The following is an 18,959-nucleotide window of genomic DNA, read 5'->3' on the forward strand; positions in this document are numbered from 1 at the left end:
ATTTATTTTCTCTACTAGGCATTATCTGCAATTCTACGCGTTGTTTTTCTTCTGTGAAGAAAATACAAAACTACAGCGACGTAGGAAAATAGCCCCCAAACTGGGAGGCAAGCTCATTCTGGAAATGATGGGCTATTTGTAGTTTCACGTAACTAACTTCTTTTCCCGGCAGAGCGACAACCCCCGCCTCCTCCCCCACCCCCACCACGCCAGCCACCCCCACCCCATCTGGTCTCTTTCTCCCCGCCCCCCCAGTTGTTGTTGAAGTTTGGGGGTTGGGACAGGACCCCTTGATTGCATAAGAGCAAAAGGCGAAATCTGGAGGCTTGCGAGATTGAGTGCGCAGTGAGTTCGAGGGTAACTTTTATTTTGAAGAGGCTGAAGGGAGGGGGGGCTTCATTTCCTGACAGCTATTTACTTAGAGCAAATGATTAGTTTTAGAAGGATGGACTATAACATTCAATCAATTACAAAACGCGGGTTTTGAGCCCTTTACAGTTGGAGCTAGTGGGAGAGAAACGGAGACTGGAACTACGGAGAGGATTGGAGGCCTTGGGCGGACGGTTCAACCCCCATGTGTAGGATTTTCCTTGTGGATTGACAGTCGGAGAAGGTAAGGGAGGAAGGAAAAAAATAAATTTTGTTTCGGAGGGAAATCCTTGATCAGATCTTGGAGCTGGAAGACACGAATGCTCTTCAAACTTTGAGCAATGAGGGGGAGAAACAGGGGAAAAAATGGAGCTGATTTCTGTTGTGTTCCCAGAAGAGAAATTTTTTTTTCTGGATAAACTTTATTGAGCAGGGGGAATAACCATAGAGTTAGAAAACCTGGAGATTAACACACACACACACACACACACACACACACACACACACACTCACACACATTCCCCAGATCTATTTTTAAAAGTAGTGTTTTTCTAAGAACCCCATGGCCTCCCCCAGAAATTGTTTAGGCTTACATTTTTGAGGTCTCTTTCGAGGTGGGGGTGGATTCTGGCATGAACACCAAGGGGCCCCGGGGAGTGGAGGCAGAGGTGTTCGCCCTCTTGGCAGTGCGTTCTGGAAGCGACAGGTTTTTAATGACTATTTTCATTCCTTGCCCGGCACCTTGGCGGGACAGCGCTGCAGTCGGTGGGGCTGGTGGGGTGCTGTAGCTCGGCGTTGGTGTCGCGCCGAGTGGGGCGCGGGGAGGGGGTTTGGGAGGCAGGGGAGGTGTGAAGGGCTCAGCTGGAGGAGATCGGACCTTAGGTGCCAGCCGTGTGCACATGGCGCCAGCCAAGCGCGCGTAATTACTGGACGGCACTGCTCCTTGTGCGAGCCCGGGGTGGAGGGGGGGTGGGTGGGCAGGCCAGACTCTGCACGGCCGTGGCTGCTGCCGGGCCGGGTAGTGGGACGCGCGTTGGGGGGGGGGAAGCGGGGAGAATTTGAGGTCCTCCCCGGTGGATAGACAGGGGTCCGGGTAACGGGCGCCCGCCCTGCGGTGCGCTCTGATTGCGCGCCCGTCCGGGAGGCGGCGGCGGCGGCGGCGGGGCGCGGGCGAGCGGTCTCGGGGTAATGACAAACACATTTGGCCCCGGGTGAAGAAGTCGTCGTCGGTGCCTCACATTCCAGCAACTGGGATTTGAGGAATTTGGAGCTGCACGCCGAGGGGCCCTCATTGTGCGCCGTGGTCCCCACCCCCACGCGTCTCCGATCGCCTGCTTCCTCCGTGGAATCTGTCCCCCCCCCTGCGGGGCCCTGGGGCCGGGTGGCGTCTCGATCGCGGCCCCGAGGCGGAAAGAGGCGAGGTGTTTTGGAAAGCATTGCCACCGAGAAGTTCGGGACTGTAGGAAACCGACACGCGGGGGGGGGGGAGGTAAGGCAGAGAGGTGAGCGGCAAACGTCGGTCGCCGTCGGCAGGAGAGCCCAGGGCTCTTTCTTTCTCCCCCCGCTCCCCCGCCCCGGTGCTTCTCTGGCGCTGGGATGCGTGGCAGTGGCGAGGGCGCGCACCCGCGCGTCTGCCTCCTCCGCCTCTTAGAGGATCCCTGGGTTCATCTTCCCAGCTCCGACCGCGGCGGGCTGCTGAGTCGGCTTCCCGGGGGGTCTCTGCCCCCCCCCCCGGCCCTCCACCGTCTACCTCTAACGAAATCGGTTTAGACCTGGGAGGGGGAACTGCCCCCGGAGCGCCCGGGGGAGCGGGCGGGGTCCTCCAGGCTCTTGGAGGCCGCGGGATCCAGGTTCTGTTTGGAAAGGGAGTGCGACCGGATCCCAGGAAACGGTGATCGGAGCCCAAGCGCCCGAGGCCAGGTGTGCGGGAGCTGCCGGGGGCTTGGCGACGCGCCTTGGTCAGAAAGGAAATGCTGTCTGCACGCTGTGAGTCCCTCCCGCAGCCGGTCCGGCCGGTCCCGCCCCGGGATCCCTCTGCCCGGCGGAGACTCGAGGATGTGCGGGGAGTGCCTGGGGGGGAGCCTGTCCCTCAGCTCGTCCCCGAGGACCAGAGTTGGAGAAGCCCGGCTGGGGAGAAAGCCTGGCTGGCTAATCCCCGTCGCGTCTGGGCCACTCCGCGCCTGCTGGCTGCCTGGAAAAGCCCGGGACTGGGCGGTGTGGGAAATGGCTTTTTGGCTCCGTGGCCGAATTGCTCAATGTTTTGGATTGACTTGCTCTGCTCCTCTTAGAACCAAGGAGCTTTTGGGGGAGCCAGAGGCGTCCTCCAGGACCTTACAGTCCGCCGGACTAACATCCCCAAACTCTGGGAGCCTCTAGAGGAGAGAAAGGGTCGCGCCCGGCCTCTGCACCCCATCTGCCGGGGGCTCCCCGCTGGCTGAGATTTTACACAACTCTTCTCTGGGTGGCAGAACGGGGACCCCGGCGTTTCCTCTCCCTCCCCTCCCCCACCTCCTCTCCACACGCCTTTAATTTGGCAGGGGGGGGGGTGTTCACTTCTTCGACGCCCCAACAGTCCAAGGCCTGGCTGATTTCGCTCCGACACTCATCCCGCTTTGCTGTGGAGCGCTGCTATGGATGGTTCTCCTTGGGGGGTTGACTCCAGGACAGCTGGACCCTTGCTAGCCCGGCGGGAGTGAAAGCAAGAGGGGGGTACGCCCAGCGTGATCCCGTCGCGCCCCCTGCCCCCTCCCCCACCTCGATGTCCGGGTCCTTAGATCGGCAGGAACCTAGAGCCTAGCTCGGGCTCCGCCGTCGACGCCGAGGCTGCTTGGCTCTCTGGCTGGGGGCGGGGGGGGGGAGTCACGGGGGCGGGGCCTGGGGCCGGGGCCGTTCCAGCTGCCAAACGCGCCTGGCGCCGAGGCGGGCCGGTTCCTCTGCCTCCTGGGGACCGGCCGTGGGCGGCGCGCGTCCCGGGGACGCGGTGGGCAGCGCCTGCCCGCAGACCTCTGGACAGCGCACGCCCTCTGGCCTCCGGGGAGCTGCGTGCGCCCAGGTCACACGGTGCTGGCGGAAAATCTGGCCCATTCTGGAGAAAGCGTAAACGTTGGCCAGGTGACGGAGAGGTGCGGTTCCCGGTGAGCCTCACGTCCCGTCCCGCGCGCGGATTTACCCGTGTAACGGACTTTGGGGAAGCTCGGCGCGGGGGGAATTTTGGGGGGGAATCGCCCCCCGGCGATTGCTCCAACCCCCCCCCCCATTGCACTGTCGTTAGTCCTCGGTTCGGCTGGTCGCCCGTCTTTACCTGAAGTGGCTCGGTGGCATGCTCTTTGTTTTAAACTGCCGGACGGGGTGGAGATGCTACTCGGAGGGGACGGATCAGAGCAAGCCCGGGACTTGGGGCGCCTCCTTCCTGGCCTCCTGAGGTTCCCTCTCCCGAGCGAACCGGGGGTGTGGAGGGTGGGGGGCTGGCGGGCGCACGGTGCGCGGAGGGCTGGGCGGCCAGGCGGCCGTTGGGTAAAGGTGGGCGCCGCAGCACGCATTCTTGGAAAGGTGAAGGAAGGGCGCGCAGGCTGGGCTCGCCCGGGCGGCCCCGCCAGCCCCGGCCCGGGCCGTTGGTGGTGGGACGCAGTGTGACTCTCGGGCCCACAGGAGGCGCTGGCGGGCGCCTGTAACTCTAACCCCTCCACCCCGCCCAGCCCCTCTCAGGTCTCAGCCGAAAACAATGCAAACGCCCTGAGTCCAGCCCAGGGCGCGCCAGGCCTCCGCAGCTCCGCGGCTCCGGGCTTGGTGGGAAAAGAGGGAGTGTGGGGAGGGGAGGGAGGGGGTTCCCGGAGCTGGCCGGCCGGAATCGCCCCAATCTCAGGGCGATCGATCCGCAGAATTCGTGGAGGAGGTGGAAGGGGAGGCAGCCTACGCGGCGTGCGTGTGTGCGCGTGTGCGCGCGTGTGCGTGTGACCTGAGGTGCTGGGTGCGGACCGTGGTCGGAGCTGCGGGTGTGGGCGATCCGGAGCCAGAGGTGCGGACCGCAGCCAGCCTGGTAAGATGCGTGGGGCTCAGGCGCCCCCTAGCGAGGTCCCCGGAGCGCTCCCCGCGCCCAGCCGGCCCCGGGCGCGCTCGGGCGCAGCTGTGCGGGAGCGCAGCGCCGGTGTCGTGTTGCGGGGCGCAGGGCGGGGTGGTGGTGCTGCCTTAGATGTTCGGCTCATTTGGCTCTCGTTTGCTTTTCTTGGAAGCGTGGAACGGACGCTCTGCAGGCCCTGGGTGGGCCTGGGGGGGAAGGAAAGGGGGAAACATCGGGTGGGCGAGCGGGGAGGGGGAGGTGGGAAACTTGGCTTTGGGTTGGAGACTTGGGGCCTCCGAGGGGAGCGACACGCACAAGTCCCCTGGCCTCGCCCGCGGCCTGTGTGGCTGTTGGTTGCTTTGTTTTTTGTTTGTTTTACGACCCCGCGTGATGGTGTGAGTCGGAACATTTGTTTCCAGTCCGCTGGGCTGCCCCCACCCCCACCCCGGCGGGTGGGTTTAGGAGGGGGTGACCGTGGCGTGCAAACAGATCGGGCATTGCGGTCGAGGAAGGGCGGCGTGACGGGGCCCTGGGGTCGCGTCCCTGCCCGGGAGGGCAGGGACACCAAGCACTAGAGCGTGTGTTCTCCCCAAACCCGAGTGGAGAGTCCTCCTCCATAACCTCGGCCTGGGTGGGCAGCAGTGTTTTCCTGGCTCTCCCGTGGTCCGATTGCCTGGCGCGAGTGATGAGGATGATGAGGAGGAGGGTGATAAAGGTGATCTGATGACCCATCTTGGGCCTCATTCTCCAGGGGCTCAAGAGATTTAGGCATTGTTCAACAACAGTTTTGTTATTTCTCCTCCCATGCTGTAGCTTGCAATTGAGGTCACCACGAAAGCTAAAAAGTACCATGGGAGAAAGGAAGAGGTTGTAAATTAAAAGTTAGGACGTTTTAGGTCAGAATTGGTCGCAGTGGCGCTTGCTTTTCGGGATGCTCCTCTTTCCTTAGGCCGACACTGCCATCTGCTGGCCACGCTGAAGAACTGCCATGTCCCCATGAATGGGCTTCCCGGAGATCGCAAACAAGTAGAGACATCCATCAGGCAGATGGATTTTTTCACCCACGGGCTTTACTCTCCTGCAACAATCATTGGATAGAAAACGTGTATTTTATGGACTTTTCTGTAATTTTATGCCTTTTTTGGAGTGGTGCTGGACATGAAATATAGGTCCTTGCCCATGCTAGGCAAATGCTGTACTACGGAGCTATATCCCTAGCGCCTTGCTTTAATTGTTCATCCTTTTCATTTGTATAATGGACAAAGGGTTTACCTCCCTCCCTCCTCTGCTTATCGGGGCTGATCTGCCAGTAAGATAAGTGGGTATTTAGATGTCTGTTTTTAACTGAGTGGCTATTACATGCTGCTACTCTTAAGGTTGTTCATTTTCAGTTACATCAATTTTGAAACAATCAAAAGGAAGTGTCGTTTTTCTCCTAAGGCTGAATATCTAGTGCAGGGGGGAACGGAAAGGTTTATGGGCGCAGATTGTTCCCATAAAAGTTCTTCAGCCGCCACCCATTCCTGGAATGTGTAATGGGCTCCAGGAGACCAAAACAACAGCGGGGTCTGCTTGGGTGCAGGTCTGGAATCACACTCTGGTCTGGAAAACAGAGCGGTGGCCATTGACACAAACCTGCTTTGGGGTTGCCCAAGGCGGAGTGAAAAAACCAAGATGTGTAATTTTCAGTTAGAATTAACTTTTGGAGAGCTGAAATTAACGCAACCTCGGAAATCTGAGCATTGAGGTCACCCGTGGCTCTCAAGCTGGGAGAGTCTGCTGTGGTCTTTAATTGTGCCAGGGTGGGGTGAAATTCGATAGGCGCTGGTTCTGCAGTGGGAAACATTCATTGGTGTGGAAGCTGGTGTAGGAACCAAGTGGAGCCATTGCATTGCTCACCTCTGTTATGCTTTCGCCTAACATGTCCTCTTTGTTTATAAAGTCACCAGTTCAGTAGCTCTTCACTTGTTTGCAGGCTCCGGAGGAGATGGCATACTTCAAGAGAAAGGGTAGTTGGATATGGTGGTGCTCACCTGTGATCTAGCGCGTAGGTTAAGACAGGAAGATCTCATGTTGGAGGTCAAAAAGAGAGCAAAGGAGAGAGAATAAAAATGAACAGTAGCTGGATCAGATTTGTTTCTGTGTGTGGGACTGTTGGCTACCCCAAGGTGATCGCTGACACGTAAGAATGAGCTCACAGAGCACGTTTTGTGGCTTCTGTGTGGCTTCCAGGGTTTTACTGTGTGTGTGGGGGGTGGGGTGGGTGGGTGCGTGCATGTGTGTACGTGCATGCTCACACACCTGTGTAGTACTAGGGATTAAACTCAGGCCTGGACACTGTCCCTTAACCTTCTTGCTCAAGGCTGGCACTCTACCACTTGAGCCACAGTTCTACTTCCAGCTTTCTGTTGGTCAATTAGAGATAAGAGTCTCAAGGGCTTTTCTGCCTGTGCTGGCTTCTCGATCCTCAGCTCTCAGCCTTCTGAGTAGTTAGGAATACACAGGGGTGAACCACTAGGACCTGGCAAGGGCTTCGCTTTGTTAGAAAAGAGAGGCTGAAGCAGCCGTCTGAAGTCACTATCTTCTAACTCATTTTAGGAATATGCAGAGGAAATCAACATGAAAACTCAAGTATATATGATAAAACCATGCAAGTTCTGCCCTTGCACGGTATGGTAGAGCAGGCAGGCATCAGGTATCATTAGTGTGGTTTATAGAAGAGAAGTGGTAGATGAATGCCAGATCTATGATCCAATATGGTATCTGTGTGTTTTTCCTGAGAGAAGGAATACAAAGGGAAGAGGAGGGGGAGAGGTCATGCCCCCTGCCGAAGCTGTTTTCCTGACACTCAGTTTCTCTAACCTCTGGCAATACTTCTTGAGATGTTAAGAGAGGATGGAGTTGGAAACCCCGTGTAAATTTGGCATGAGAGGAAATAATATTTCCAAAGAAGATGTATGTGGAGTGCACTGTTCCTCTCTCTGCGGTGCTTTGCCCTCGCTGACTGCAGTACCTGTGTCGCTAGTAGCTCTCTGTACATTTGATTTGTGGCTCTGGGATGGGGGTAACTGACTGAGGATGAGCTGCCACTCCCAAGGTAGAAAGGCCCTGAGAATAGCAAGACTCCCTCCCAGAGCTCCTCACTCCAAGCCTTCAGGCTTCTAGCCATCCTGGTACTGCAAGCACCTCCTCGTGGGCAGACTGCAATTCTTCCTGAGGAAATGCACATGAGTAATGACATGAAACTTCACAAATAACCTGGGTTTCTAGCCAAGGAGCTGCTCTTATCAGAGACAGGAGTTTGAAATCTTTAGCAAACACATGTTGATGCTCAGGATTCATACGACTATTACTTGCTTGGGGGCCCTGTTTCCACTGCCCACTTTGGATGTCAGTAAATAATCCCTTTGGCTTCTGGTCCACTCTATCTGGACACACAGAAGGAAATGTGACAGGGGCCTGGCCGGGATCGCATGGTCTGCAGAGCCTGTTCGGTAAACGCACTGAGCTCAGCAGTACTTGAGAGATGCATCATTGGCTAGCCTCGAGGCAGAAATCCGGATATAAATGTGATAACACTCGAGAGAGATGTCAGGCTGGTGCTGCAAGCGTCTTTGAAGTTGGCTAAGTGGATTATCAGCTGCTGTGTTTGTGAATAAACTCACCATCTCTACTGCTAATTGAGGTATACCAGGCCACCAGCATGCCTCCACGACCATAGCAATATGGAAATCCCATGTCCTGACACCTGCCAGGATCCTCAGAAGCCCTACCCCAGTCAGCACTGTGCAAAGAACCTGGGTTCACAACTCTGCCATTGCTTTCCTTGCTCTGGGGTGAGCTGAGAAGGCATGGAGCTCCGGCTGGCGTCAGGAAACAGTGGGGCGCAGACGGCAGGACAGGGCTGTAGCAATGACCTTTCCTTAAGCGAGACCCTATAGTGGAGTGGAAACAATATGGCTTTCTCTGCTCCCAGATTTGTGTTGGAATCCTCCCTCTGCCTGAGTTATTTGCTAAACTTCTCTGGGCCTCAATTGCTACTCACAGTCAATTATGTCTCTCTCTTTCTTTCTGTCCTCTCTCTGTCTCTACCTCTCTCCGATGATCCCCTCCTCCTTCTCAGCATTGCATCTCCAAATAAACTCAGTTCCTTCCGGACTTTTCTGAAGTCAAGATCTGACTTCTGCATCTAAGCCTATGTAAAGCATGGTCAGGTACCATCAAGCCTGCTCTGAGTTATTATCTGCTGAGGTCTCTTCATCAAAAAGAAATAAAGGAACACGAAACAACGTGGGCTAAACAAGGCGGGTGTCGAGCCCTTCTTCCCTTATTTAAAGGCTAGTTACTCGAGTCATGCGCACATACCTTACTTCTAAAGTCAGTGAGGGCTGGGCTGGGTGTCATCAGCTCACTCCATTACACGAACTGACTTGCAGTGGGACCTGGGTTCTAGGATGTATGGGTTATCTTTGATTTTGTGCTAGTATTGGGGCTTGAACTCAGGGCTTTTCACTCTTGCTTAGATTTTGGGGGCCTCAAGGTTGGTGTGATGCCTCTACTTCTGACTTTCTTTTTTTTTGCTGGTTAATTGGCGATAGGAATCTCATGGGCTTTTCTGCCCAGGCTGGCTTTGAACTTCAAGCTTGAGATCTCAGACTCCTGAGTAGCTAGCACTTGCAGGTGTGAGCCCCTAGAACCCGGCTTGGATTATCTTCAAGCTTTTGTTTCTGCTCAGGTCCCAACTGTGGAGGAGGTGACTCCTGATGAGTTGAAACATGGAGCAAAAACTGCTGCATCTAAAAGCAGAAAATCCATCATGTTGTTTGCATTCTTAATTTAAATGATCTAAAGGAAGAGTTTTCCTGTATCTAGGAGACCCTATGTCAAAAATAACTAATGGCAAGATGACATGCCTTTAATCCTTGTTGGGTAAGAAGCAGAGGACTGGATTCAGGCAAAAATATGAGACCCTATGTCAAAAATAACTAAGCAAAATAGGATAGGAGGCAGGGCTCAAGTGGCAGAGCTACTTGAGTGAGTGGGAGGTCCTCAATCCAAACCCAATACCACCACCACTAAAAAAGTGTTTAAACTTTAGATCCATTCTGTCTCAAGGCTTCAACTGGGCTATTTGATTCTTTCTGCTTAACATATTAATTGAAGGTCCAATTTTAGACCAAAATGAGGCCAGTAATATTTTCTATTGTGCAAGGTCTGAAAAGAACCAACATGAAGGTTCTTTTTTTTTTTTTTGTCGGTTGTGGGGCTTGAACTCTGGACCTGGGTGCTGTCTCTGAGTTCTTCAGCTCAAGGCAAGTGCTTTACCACTTGAGCCACAGCACCACTTCCGGTTTGTTGGAGATAAGAATTTCACAGACTTTTCCTGCCAGGGCTGGCTGTGAACCGTGATCCTCAGATCTCAGCCTCCTGAGTAGCTAGGATTATGGGTGTGAGCCACCAGTGCCCGGCATGAAGGTTCTTTTCTATTGGCTAATTCTGTTTCTGTTTGACATTTGCAGTTTTCCACAGCTATGGGGACTTCCCATCAGGCCTTCCTGGTCTTCGGCTGTCTCCTCACAGGTAGGCATCTTGTCCTCTAGGTCTTGGTCCTTGGGATCCTTGCTTCTAAGTTCTGTGACCTGTGGGTCTGTTACCTGTACCGTGAGCACACAGGCCAACCCCTGGGGAAGAGAGATAGAAAGTTCTCTGAAACCACTGCAAACTTTCATTTCCCTTTCTATATTGCACTAATTCCATTTCAAAAGAGTGCCCTCTAGTGTCGGTTTGAGGCTATGCATAGTCCTGCCATCGAAACTGTACAAGCCTAAACTTCATAACTACCCTTTTCCCTGCCCGTGGCCTGGCCTTCCTGAAGAGGCAGATCAGATCAATTCAAGCATGATCAAAAGAAAAAAGGACAGAACATTCCTGGGTTGAGACGTGGCTGAAGTGGCAGAGTATCTGCCTAGCAGGTGCCAGGCCCTGAATTCAAATTCTTGTATGGCCAAAAAAGAAAGAACAGAGCTCTCTTGTCCTCTCCAGCCTGCTTGCCCCAATGAAGGGTGCTTTCTTAAATAAATTGGTACTGGTACTTGTCATTGACAGAAGAGTGTTTGGCTCATGGGAAATCTTACATCTTTCTCTGCCATGCCTATTTGTTAAAACATTTTTCAGATTTTCTAAATTTTCATCCAGGTCTTAACTATGACTACCAATGTTTCCCCTAAACTTGGCTGGGGTCCCCATATTAGGCTCTTAGAGAGAGTGGGGGCCATTAACTAATAATGAATTAAGTCATGCTACTATCTCCTGTTTATTTCCTAGATGAGAAGCCAGACTGAACTTTGAGATTTAGGATGAACTTACAGCTCAGGTTTTACTTCCTGTTTGAGAATTAAAATCTATACCTTCCTACTTTGGTCTCCGAAAGTCATTAGAGATAGCTTGTCGTGGGCCTATAAGAAACAGATTTGCACTTTTTTTTTTTTTTTGCGAGTCATGGGGCCTGAACTCTGGGCCTGGGTACTCTCCCTCAGCTCTTCAGCTCAAGGCTAGCGCTCTACCACTTGAGCCACAGCACCACTTCCGGCTTTTTCTGCTTATGTGGTGCTGAGGAATCGAACCCAGGGCTTCATGCATGCAAGGCAAGCACTCTACCACTGAGCCACCTTCCCAGCCCCTGCACTTCTATGTTTGAACACGAATCTGCTTTGTGCCTTCTTCCTCAGCCCCTCTGACTTTATTCTCAGCCCAGACCCCTTGTTGTAAACCTGTAGGGCATGTGCCCAATAAAGAATCCATATGTACTCCAGCCCAGGCCATCTCGAGATATTTTATAGGCACACATAATTGTCTGAAATATGGAATTGGAATCAGACATCCTCTATCCATTTAAGTGTTGGAGGGGTGAATCTCGGGGGGCGGTTGGTGGGGTATCCAGGCCTTTGGAACACTCGCTGTCCTCAGCAGATGCAGCGGCTGTTAGAATGGAGACCCATTCATGGCAAAAACGGTCGTTGTTCATATAAGGGGCTACTGTGGCTTCTCTCCGGGCTCCACTGAGCCCTCCCTTTCCGATCACATCCTATTCAGAGCCTGCTTTTCTTTTGCAGGGCCGAGCCTCATCTTCTGCCAGGTTTCATTACCCTCCATCCTTCCAAACGAAAATGAAAAGGTTGTACAGCTGAATTCGTCTTTCACTCTGAGATGCTTTGGGGAGAGTGAAGTGAGCTGGCAGTACCCCATGTTTGAAGAAGAGAACCCCAGCGTGGAGATCCGAAACGAGGAGAACAATAGTGGCCTTTTTGTGACAGTGCTGGAAGTGGTTGGGGCTTCAGCGGCCCACACGGGATTGTACACTTGCTATTATAACCACACTCAGACAGAGGAAAGTGAGATCGAGGGCAGGGACATCTACATCTTTGTGCCGGGTGAGTGGGATGGGCTTCCTGGACACCAAACTTCATCTCTTTCTCTCTGTCTCTCTGTCTCTCTCTGTCTCTCTCTCTCTCTTTCTCTCTCTCTCTCTTCCTTAAGATCTAAAATTGTAAACCTAATAAATATTTGTGGAGGGGAAATTTGAAAATATTGACCACAGACATTTATTGTTATTTGAGATAAGGTCTCCCTATGAATTCCAGGCTGGCCTTGAACTCGCCATCTTCCTGCCTTAACCTCTTAAGAGTCAGGCTTGCAAGTGCACTCCACCATGCCTGGAAGATACAGAATAAAATCAAGATTGTTGGCAATGTTATTATTTTTATTTTTTGGTTGGTCGTGGAGCCTGAATTCTGGGCCTGGGCACTGTCCCTCAGCTCTTCAGCTCAAGGCTAGCGCTCTACCACTTGAGCCACAGCGCCACTTCTGGATTTTTCTGCTTATGTGGTGGCTGAGGAATGGAACCCAGGGTCTCATGCTTGCAAGGCAAGTGCCCTGCCACTGAACCACCTTCCCAGTCCTGGCAATGTTATTATTAAGAAATAGACATGTTTAACATTTCAGAGTTAGACTGAGTTTTGAAAATCATCTTTTTTATAGCGTGTTTTAATTGGTGTGCAAAAATGTGAAATATACTCATCCAGGTCAGTCAGGTTCAATAATTTTTATATTAAGTCAGATACTTTACTCAGCGATGGATACAGAAGAATGAATAGGTAGGCTTTGTCTGGGATTACTTTATAGTTCAAGCATAGTAGATCCTAAATAGCCACCTAAATGTTCAGATTTAATGTATTCTTTTTTTTTTTTTTGTCGGTCGTGGGGCTTGAACTCTGGGCCTGGGCACTGTCCTTCAGCTCTTCAGCTCAAGGCTAGCGCTCTACCACTTGAGCCACAGCGCCACTTCCGGTTTTCGGGTGGTTTATTGGAGATAGGAGTCTCACAGTCTTTACTGCCCGGGCTAGCTTTGAACCGTGATCCTCAGATCTCAGCCTCCTGAGTAGCTAGGATTACAGGCGTGAGCCACCAGCGCCCGGCTTTAAATGTTCAGATACAAACCTGCATGTGTGTGTGTGTGTGTGTGTGTGTGTATGCGTGTGTGAACACATCACCATACTGTAGCTTGAGCTCAGGGCCAAACTCTTGCTTGCCTTTTTGTGCTCAAGGCTGATATTCTAGCACCTGAGCCACATCTCCATTTTAGGATTTTCTTTTCCTTCAGGCTTTTTGCTGGTTATTTGGAGATAAGAGTGTCTCAGATTTGTCTGTTAGACTTGCTCTGAGCTTTGGTCCTTAGATCTCAGCCTCTTGGGTAGCTAGGATTACCAGCTTGCATTTACTGTTGGTGAATTGGAATGGGTTTCTTTTTGTCTTCTTAATTAAAATTTAAAGAGAAAACTCCATGGGAACAATATTGTCTTGTGTTCTCTGAGTGGTGGATGCAAGATTCCATGAGGTACACAAGGGTTTATTAGGGGAAAGGCCTCTAGAGTAAGGAGAGAGGAATCCTATGGAGATGGAAGAGCCACATGACTCCATAGTAACTTGTTGAAGGCATAGATGCCCTTAGACTGCTGTTCTACCCAAGGAAGCTGTTGGATCCCAAGCCTATGGACCCCAGTTCTATTTAGCTATTGGTAGGAAGCATAGCTGGGGAAAATGACCTTAAGCTGAGATGGTTTTCAAGGTCAGACCTCAGTCAGTTAAATCCTTTGTGGTTTATAGGATACATAGGATTAACAGCTACACTAATTTTAGACTTAGCCATGATCATGGGAGAATCTGGTCTACCTCCTACCTTGCCTTCACTGTGGACTGTCCTGTAGTTCTGTAGTTGGTTTCTATCTGGATGTATTGTCTCTGTCTAGGACATTGTTCATAGGACCCTGACTTACTTAACCACTGTATGGATAGTGCACAATTATTATTTTAATGGAATGCCTGGGATGATATGTTAGGAACATCGGGCTCTATATTTGAACCTGAATTAACTGTCAGGTTTGTTGAAATCTTTACTAACATGGTTTACGAATTGGAAAGTGGACCCAAATTTGAGTGATGGCAATTAACCAAACAAACTGTTCACAATGCTTTTTGTCTTTGGGTATCATGGTTATTTTGGCTTAGGGTAAGGTAGGGAGAGCTTACCAAACAACACCTGTGCCTTTCTTTCTCAGCTTTGACTCAGCTCCTCCTCGGGAGCTCCGTCACTATGGGCCTCCCTGGCCACACGTGTTTGTGTGAAAGCCCTCTCTCAGAAGGGGAAGCGATTTAGAATTTCATCTTAACTTCACCCATAATGCTACACTTAGCTCCCTTCAGTGAAATTCTAATTCTGGACAGCTGTTTTCCTTCCTGTACAAAGGATGGTGGCGATGTGGGCTTCTTATGGGTGAGTCCTCAAGTTCTGAGTCATCTAAACTAGTCTGAAATGGTTTCCCACTTGACCTGCAACATAAACATCACACAAGTGGCTCCTGAATTGTTCCACAGGGACCTTTTTGTCAACAGCCATGAAACCCAGGGCACTTTTTGGAGTTTGTGCTTGAAACAAAGTACTACTTACCCCAATGGATTAGGTAGTGAGCTCTTTGGAGAGGCAAAAGTCAGATTGTGGAATTAAAGCACGCTTGGGGGAGGGGGGTCAAATTCAGGGTATTACACAAACTTAAGCATGGTCCCTGCCACTGCACTTTGCTCCCAGCTTTAGGTTATTACTTGGGAGCCCATTTCCAGTAGATTCCTGGCCTACTTTTTAATAAGGCTGGCTATATGCATTAGGGTTTTCTAAAAGCATTTCATAATGTAAGAATTATGACCTTGTCCTTTGGAACAGAGTTGAACTCTATTCAATTTTCCATTTTCCTTCTTAATTGCATACATTTTGACTTGGATTCCTGGCTAATAATTCTCTATTTCTCAGAATTTTTTTTTCATTAGGTATAGGCAGTAGAATATTATTGAGACTTGAAAGGCTCCTGCTAGCGATTACAAGTTTTCCTGCTAGCTGGATGTTGGTAGGGATAGCTCTTCAGGATCTGTATATAAATGTAAAATTCAGCCCAGCAGTGCTGGCTGGGCGGTGGCTCCTTGGTTGAGAACCTAGCAAATGGAATTAGCTGCAATCTCCAGCAAAGCAAACAATGAACAATAATAATGTCAATGGGATCATCCTTTTGCATGTGTATGTGAAGGTGAAATGAATGTCTAATAGAAAGTTTCCTCTCCTTTTTTTTTTTTTAAACCCAAACCACAGACCCAGATGTAGCTTTTGTGCCTCTGGGCATGATGGATTCTTTAGTCATTGTGGAAGAGGATGATTCTGCGATCATACCTTGTCGTACTACCGACCCAGAGACTCCAGTGATCTTGCGCAACAGTGACGGGCTGGTGCCTGCCTCCTATGATAGCAGACAGGGCTTCAACGGGACTTTCAGCATGGGGCCCTACATCTGTGAGGCCACTGTCCAGGGGAGGACGTTCCAGAGCACTCAGTTCAACGTCTATGCTTTGAAAGGTATGGGCCCCTTCTCTCTCCTTCTTTAAATAAGAGTAACATAGAAACGAGGAATTCTTTTCATTTGAATCACCGTCACTGGAAAGTGGAGGTGTGGAGTAGTATACAGACCAGCTGACCTCTGTGGCTCTAATAATTCTAGGATTAAAGCTTGCTAAAGGCTAAAGCTTGCTTATCCATGTGAGCAAGTTGGTGGGTTGACTTCAAAATACTGTAAGGAATTCTTTGATTGCATAATAAGCCTCTTACTATTGGGTTCATATTTTTGATTACAGAAACCCTGGAAACAAACACACAACCCAGGAGGTCAGATGCCTAGATTATGATCATTAATTATTTTTTAGTAATTTTAAGAATTAAGTGATTTCAATATGTCATTACTAACTTTGGGCTGTATCTCTTTGATCCACGTGCTTTAATCTGGATGGGAAAGTATGACAGGTGTGGGGGTGGGGCTGGCAGATACCTACAGAGCACTTGCTGTGCATGGAGGAATAACAGCAATAGGAGTAGATCATTTAGCTCTTATTTTTGGTTAGTCATGGGCTTGGGTTCTGGCCCTCAACTCTTTTTGCTCAGAGCTAGTGCTCTACAGCTTTGAGCCACAGCACCACTTCTGGTTTTCTGGTGGTTAATTGAAGATAAGTCGCCTGGATTTTTCCTGTCCAGGCTGGCTTTGAACCATGATCCTCAGATCTCAGCCTCTTGAGTAGCTAGGATTATAGGCATCAACCACCAGTACCCAACTCATTCAGCTCTTAATTAGGGTTTTACTTTATGCCAGACATTGTGTGAGGTACTGAGAAAGTGCTAAGAGTAACTGAAGCAGAGTGGAGGAGAAAAGAAGGTCTGGGCTAGGAGTAAAGGGCCTAAAGTGGTGTTGGCCAGGAGTAGGGGGTGGATAAATCATTATTAAGTATACCATTCCATGAGGAATTCAAATGTGTGGGATTCTGCTATGTTGGAATTCATTTTTATTAGTGTTACCATGTGGTATTCCTGTATGATAGCTCCATGCCAAGTTATGTAGACCAACTCAAAAATCAAGGCTTGATCAGAATGGTTTGCAAAATATTTTTTTTCAGAATTTTCTTAAAAAAATACACCCAAACCTTATATGATCCTAACGATATTATTGAGGTATTGAGGTCCTTGTATTTTTTTGTTTGTTTTCTAGCCACATCAGAACTGGATCTAGAAATGGAAGCTCTTAAGACTGTGTATAAGTCAGGGGAGACAGTTGTGGTCACCTGTGCTGTCTTTAACAACGAAGTGGTTGACCTTCAATGGGCGTACCCAGGAGAAGTGGTAGGTACCTTCAGGACTCCAGGGGGCATGGAGCAGGTGTAGCAGGGCTAAGATGACCTTTTGTGTTCAAGGTACCTGTCACTGAGGGGCATGAGCCAGAGCCTCTGCAGACCTCAGCTTCTATCTGTACAAAGAGCACACAGACTTTATGGCCTCCTATAGGGCCTGTTCAGGCTCCTTGATCAGTGGGACAGTCTGAGATGACTGCAGTGGACTAGGCCTTCAGAAAGACATACAGATCCTTCACTGAGCCTGCTTTTTCACAAGTCAGAAAGGAACAGGAAGGTTTTATGGCTCCAAAACAGCAAGCAAAATGTTAGAAGAGCAAGAAACGATGGAGATGAAACATTTGCCAAGTGCTGAGGCAATCCTTCATTCTCATTTCTGGCTTCCATGCCTTGGGGTTCTGAGGCATAGCATAGTGTTGGTTTCCCATCCTCCTTTCTTCTTTCTTGGTACCCAGAATTCTCTGTCCCTCCTGTTTTGCCTCCTGTGGACCTGGCTCACCTTCAGTGAGCCAGTATCTCTGTTATCATTCAGCAAAGAGGCAGTGTGGATATGCATCCATGAGAGATAGAAAAACGTTTTCCAGCCCCAAACCCATGCTGTTTGGCCCACAAATATATCATCTTGGTACTATTTTATGACATTTTTTTTCCATAACAGCAATGCAAATTTATCATAGAAGCTTCCTAAAATCTAGGGAAACAGAGAGAGAGAGCTGTTTTCCAAAGCATCAATGGTTCTGATTTAAGGAAGATAAATGCTTAAAAAATACATACATAAGTGTTTAATAATAGATACTATTCTTTTAAATAAGTTTTTTATTGTGAAAATACTGTACAGAGGGGTTACAGTTTACATGAGCAAGGTAATGAGTACATTTCTTATCAAGCATTGTTGCCTCCTCCTTTGTTTTTCCCCTACCATCCCTTCCCTTCCACTTGTTGTGATATTATTCTTTAAGGAGTACATTGTTAGGCCTCTTTTTCTTCAGCAATGTAATAGAGGCACCTCACTGATGTCATTCAAAATTTGCTTTCCTTTATTTATTTTCTGATTTAAAATGTTGTCTTTTCAGTGCTGGGGATTGGACCCATGACCTTACATATGTTATGCATGTGCTTTACCACTAAGCTATATTCTCAGTCCATTGTCCTTTTAAAAATTTGACTTTCTAATGATCTGGGTTTTTTTTAAACCCTTTTAGTACTTTAGAGCAGCTGTAGGTTTACAGGAAAATGGAGAGTTTCTGTGATTTTTCCCAACTAACTCCTGCCCCTATATACATGCAGCCTCCCCCATTTCTGAGTGTATCTCTTGGATCTGATCAGATTGCCTGATCACGTTGACAGATCTTTACTCTCCAGAGACAGTTTCCATTAGGAACCACTTTTTAAAAGACAGTTGTCTTCTCCTCTATGTAGAAAGGCAAAGGCATCACGATGCTGGAGGAAATCAAAGTCCCGGCCATCAAATTGGTGTACACTTTGACAGTTCCCGACGCCACGGTGAAAGACAGTGGAGATTACGAATGTACTGCCCGCCAGGCTACGAAGGAGGTCAAAGAAATGAAGAAAGTCACCATTTCTGTCCATGGTACATTCTGCTTTCTAAAATGTCAGTCATCCATGCTGCTCGGGATCCGAATGCAGTGATGATTGTGTATAACAGAAACTTCCGTTCTATGCACAGAGAAAGGGTTTGTTGAGATCAAACCCACCTTTGGCCAGTTGGAAGCTGTCAACCTGCATGAAGTCAAACATTTCGTGGTGGAGGTGCAGGCCTACCCCCCTCCCAGGATATCCTGGCTGAAAGACAATTCAACTCTGATTGAAAATCTCACTGAGATCACCACTGATGTGGAAAAGATCCAGGAAATAAGGTAAAGAATGCCTTTCCCAAGACTGCCTTCTTTATGTGTGTCTTCCCAGACAGACTGATGATGGTTATATGCAAAAAGTCTACCTAGAAAACAGCAATCTGAGTTAAAACCATCTTCTGTAATAACATTGCCATGAACTAATAACATGTTGGTAAGTATTTAAGGATTAAATGAGAAGAAAGAGTGGTAGACTACTTTCACCTCTTAGTGAGGTGAGTGGGGAAGTTTTGGGTAAGTAAATCCTTGGCCTCTATTTCTTCATTTATAAACTAGGGTGAGGAATACTTTATGTTCTTCAAGGCAAGATACTGGATCACATGAAACCTTGAGGTCACTTGTAGTAATTTGTCTTTCCTTTTCCTCCCTCCCTCCCTCCCTCCCTCCCT

General features: G+C 49.7%; 1 protein-coding gene across 2 annotated transcripts in view; it reads left to right on the forward strand.

Annotated features, from left to right (window-relative positions):
• Nucleotides 1-519: 519 nt before the first annotated feature.
• Nucleotides 520-18,959, forward strand: part of Pdgfra (platelet-derived growth factor receptor, alpha polypeptide) — a 44,399-nt gene continuing 25,959 nt past the window's right edge. For both annotated transcript variants that reach the window (XM_013009132.1, XM_013009134.1), the window contains exons 1-7: nucleotides 520-613; nucleotides 9,946-10,006; nucleotides 11,539-11,856; nucleotides 15,120-15,380; nucleotides 16,558-16,688; nucleotides 18,116-18,287; nucleotides 18,384-18,573. In XM_013009132.1, the coding sequence (XP_012864586.1) occupies nucleotides 9,958-10,006; nucleotides 11,539-11,856; nucleotides 15,120-15,380; nucleotides 16,558-16,688; nucleotides 18,116-18,287; nucleotides 18,384-18,573 (1,121 nt within the window). In that variant the 5' untranslated portion in view covers nucleotides 520-613; nucleotides 9,946-9,957. The remainder of the gene's footprint in view (nucleotides 614-9,945; nucleotides 10,007-11,538; nucleotides 11,857-15,119; nucleotides 15,381-16,557; nucleotides 16,689-18,115; nucleotides 18,288-18,383; nucleotides 18,574-18,959) is intronic.

Source organism: Dipodomys ordii, unplaced genomic scaffold, assembly GCF_000151885.1.
Source record: "Dipodomys ordii isolate 6190 unplaced genomic scaffold, Dord_2.0 Scaffold8, whole genome shotgun sequence".
In the NCBI taxonomy this organism is placed as follows: Eukaryota; Metazoa; Chordata; class Mammalia; order Rodentia; family Heteromyidae; genus Dipodomys; species Dipodomys ordii.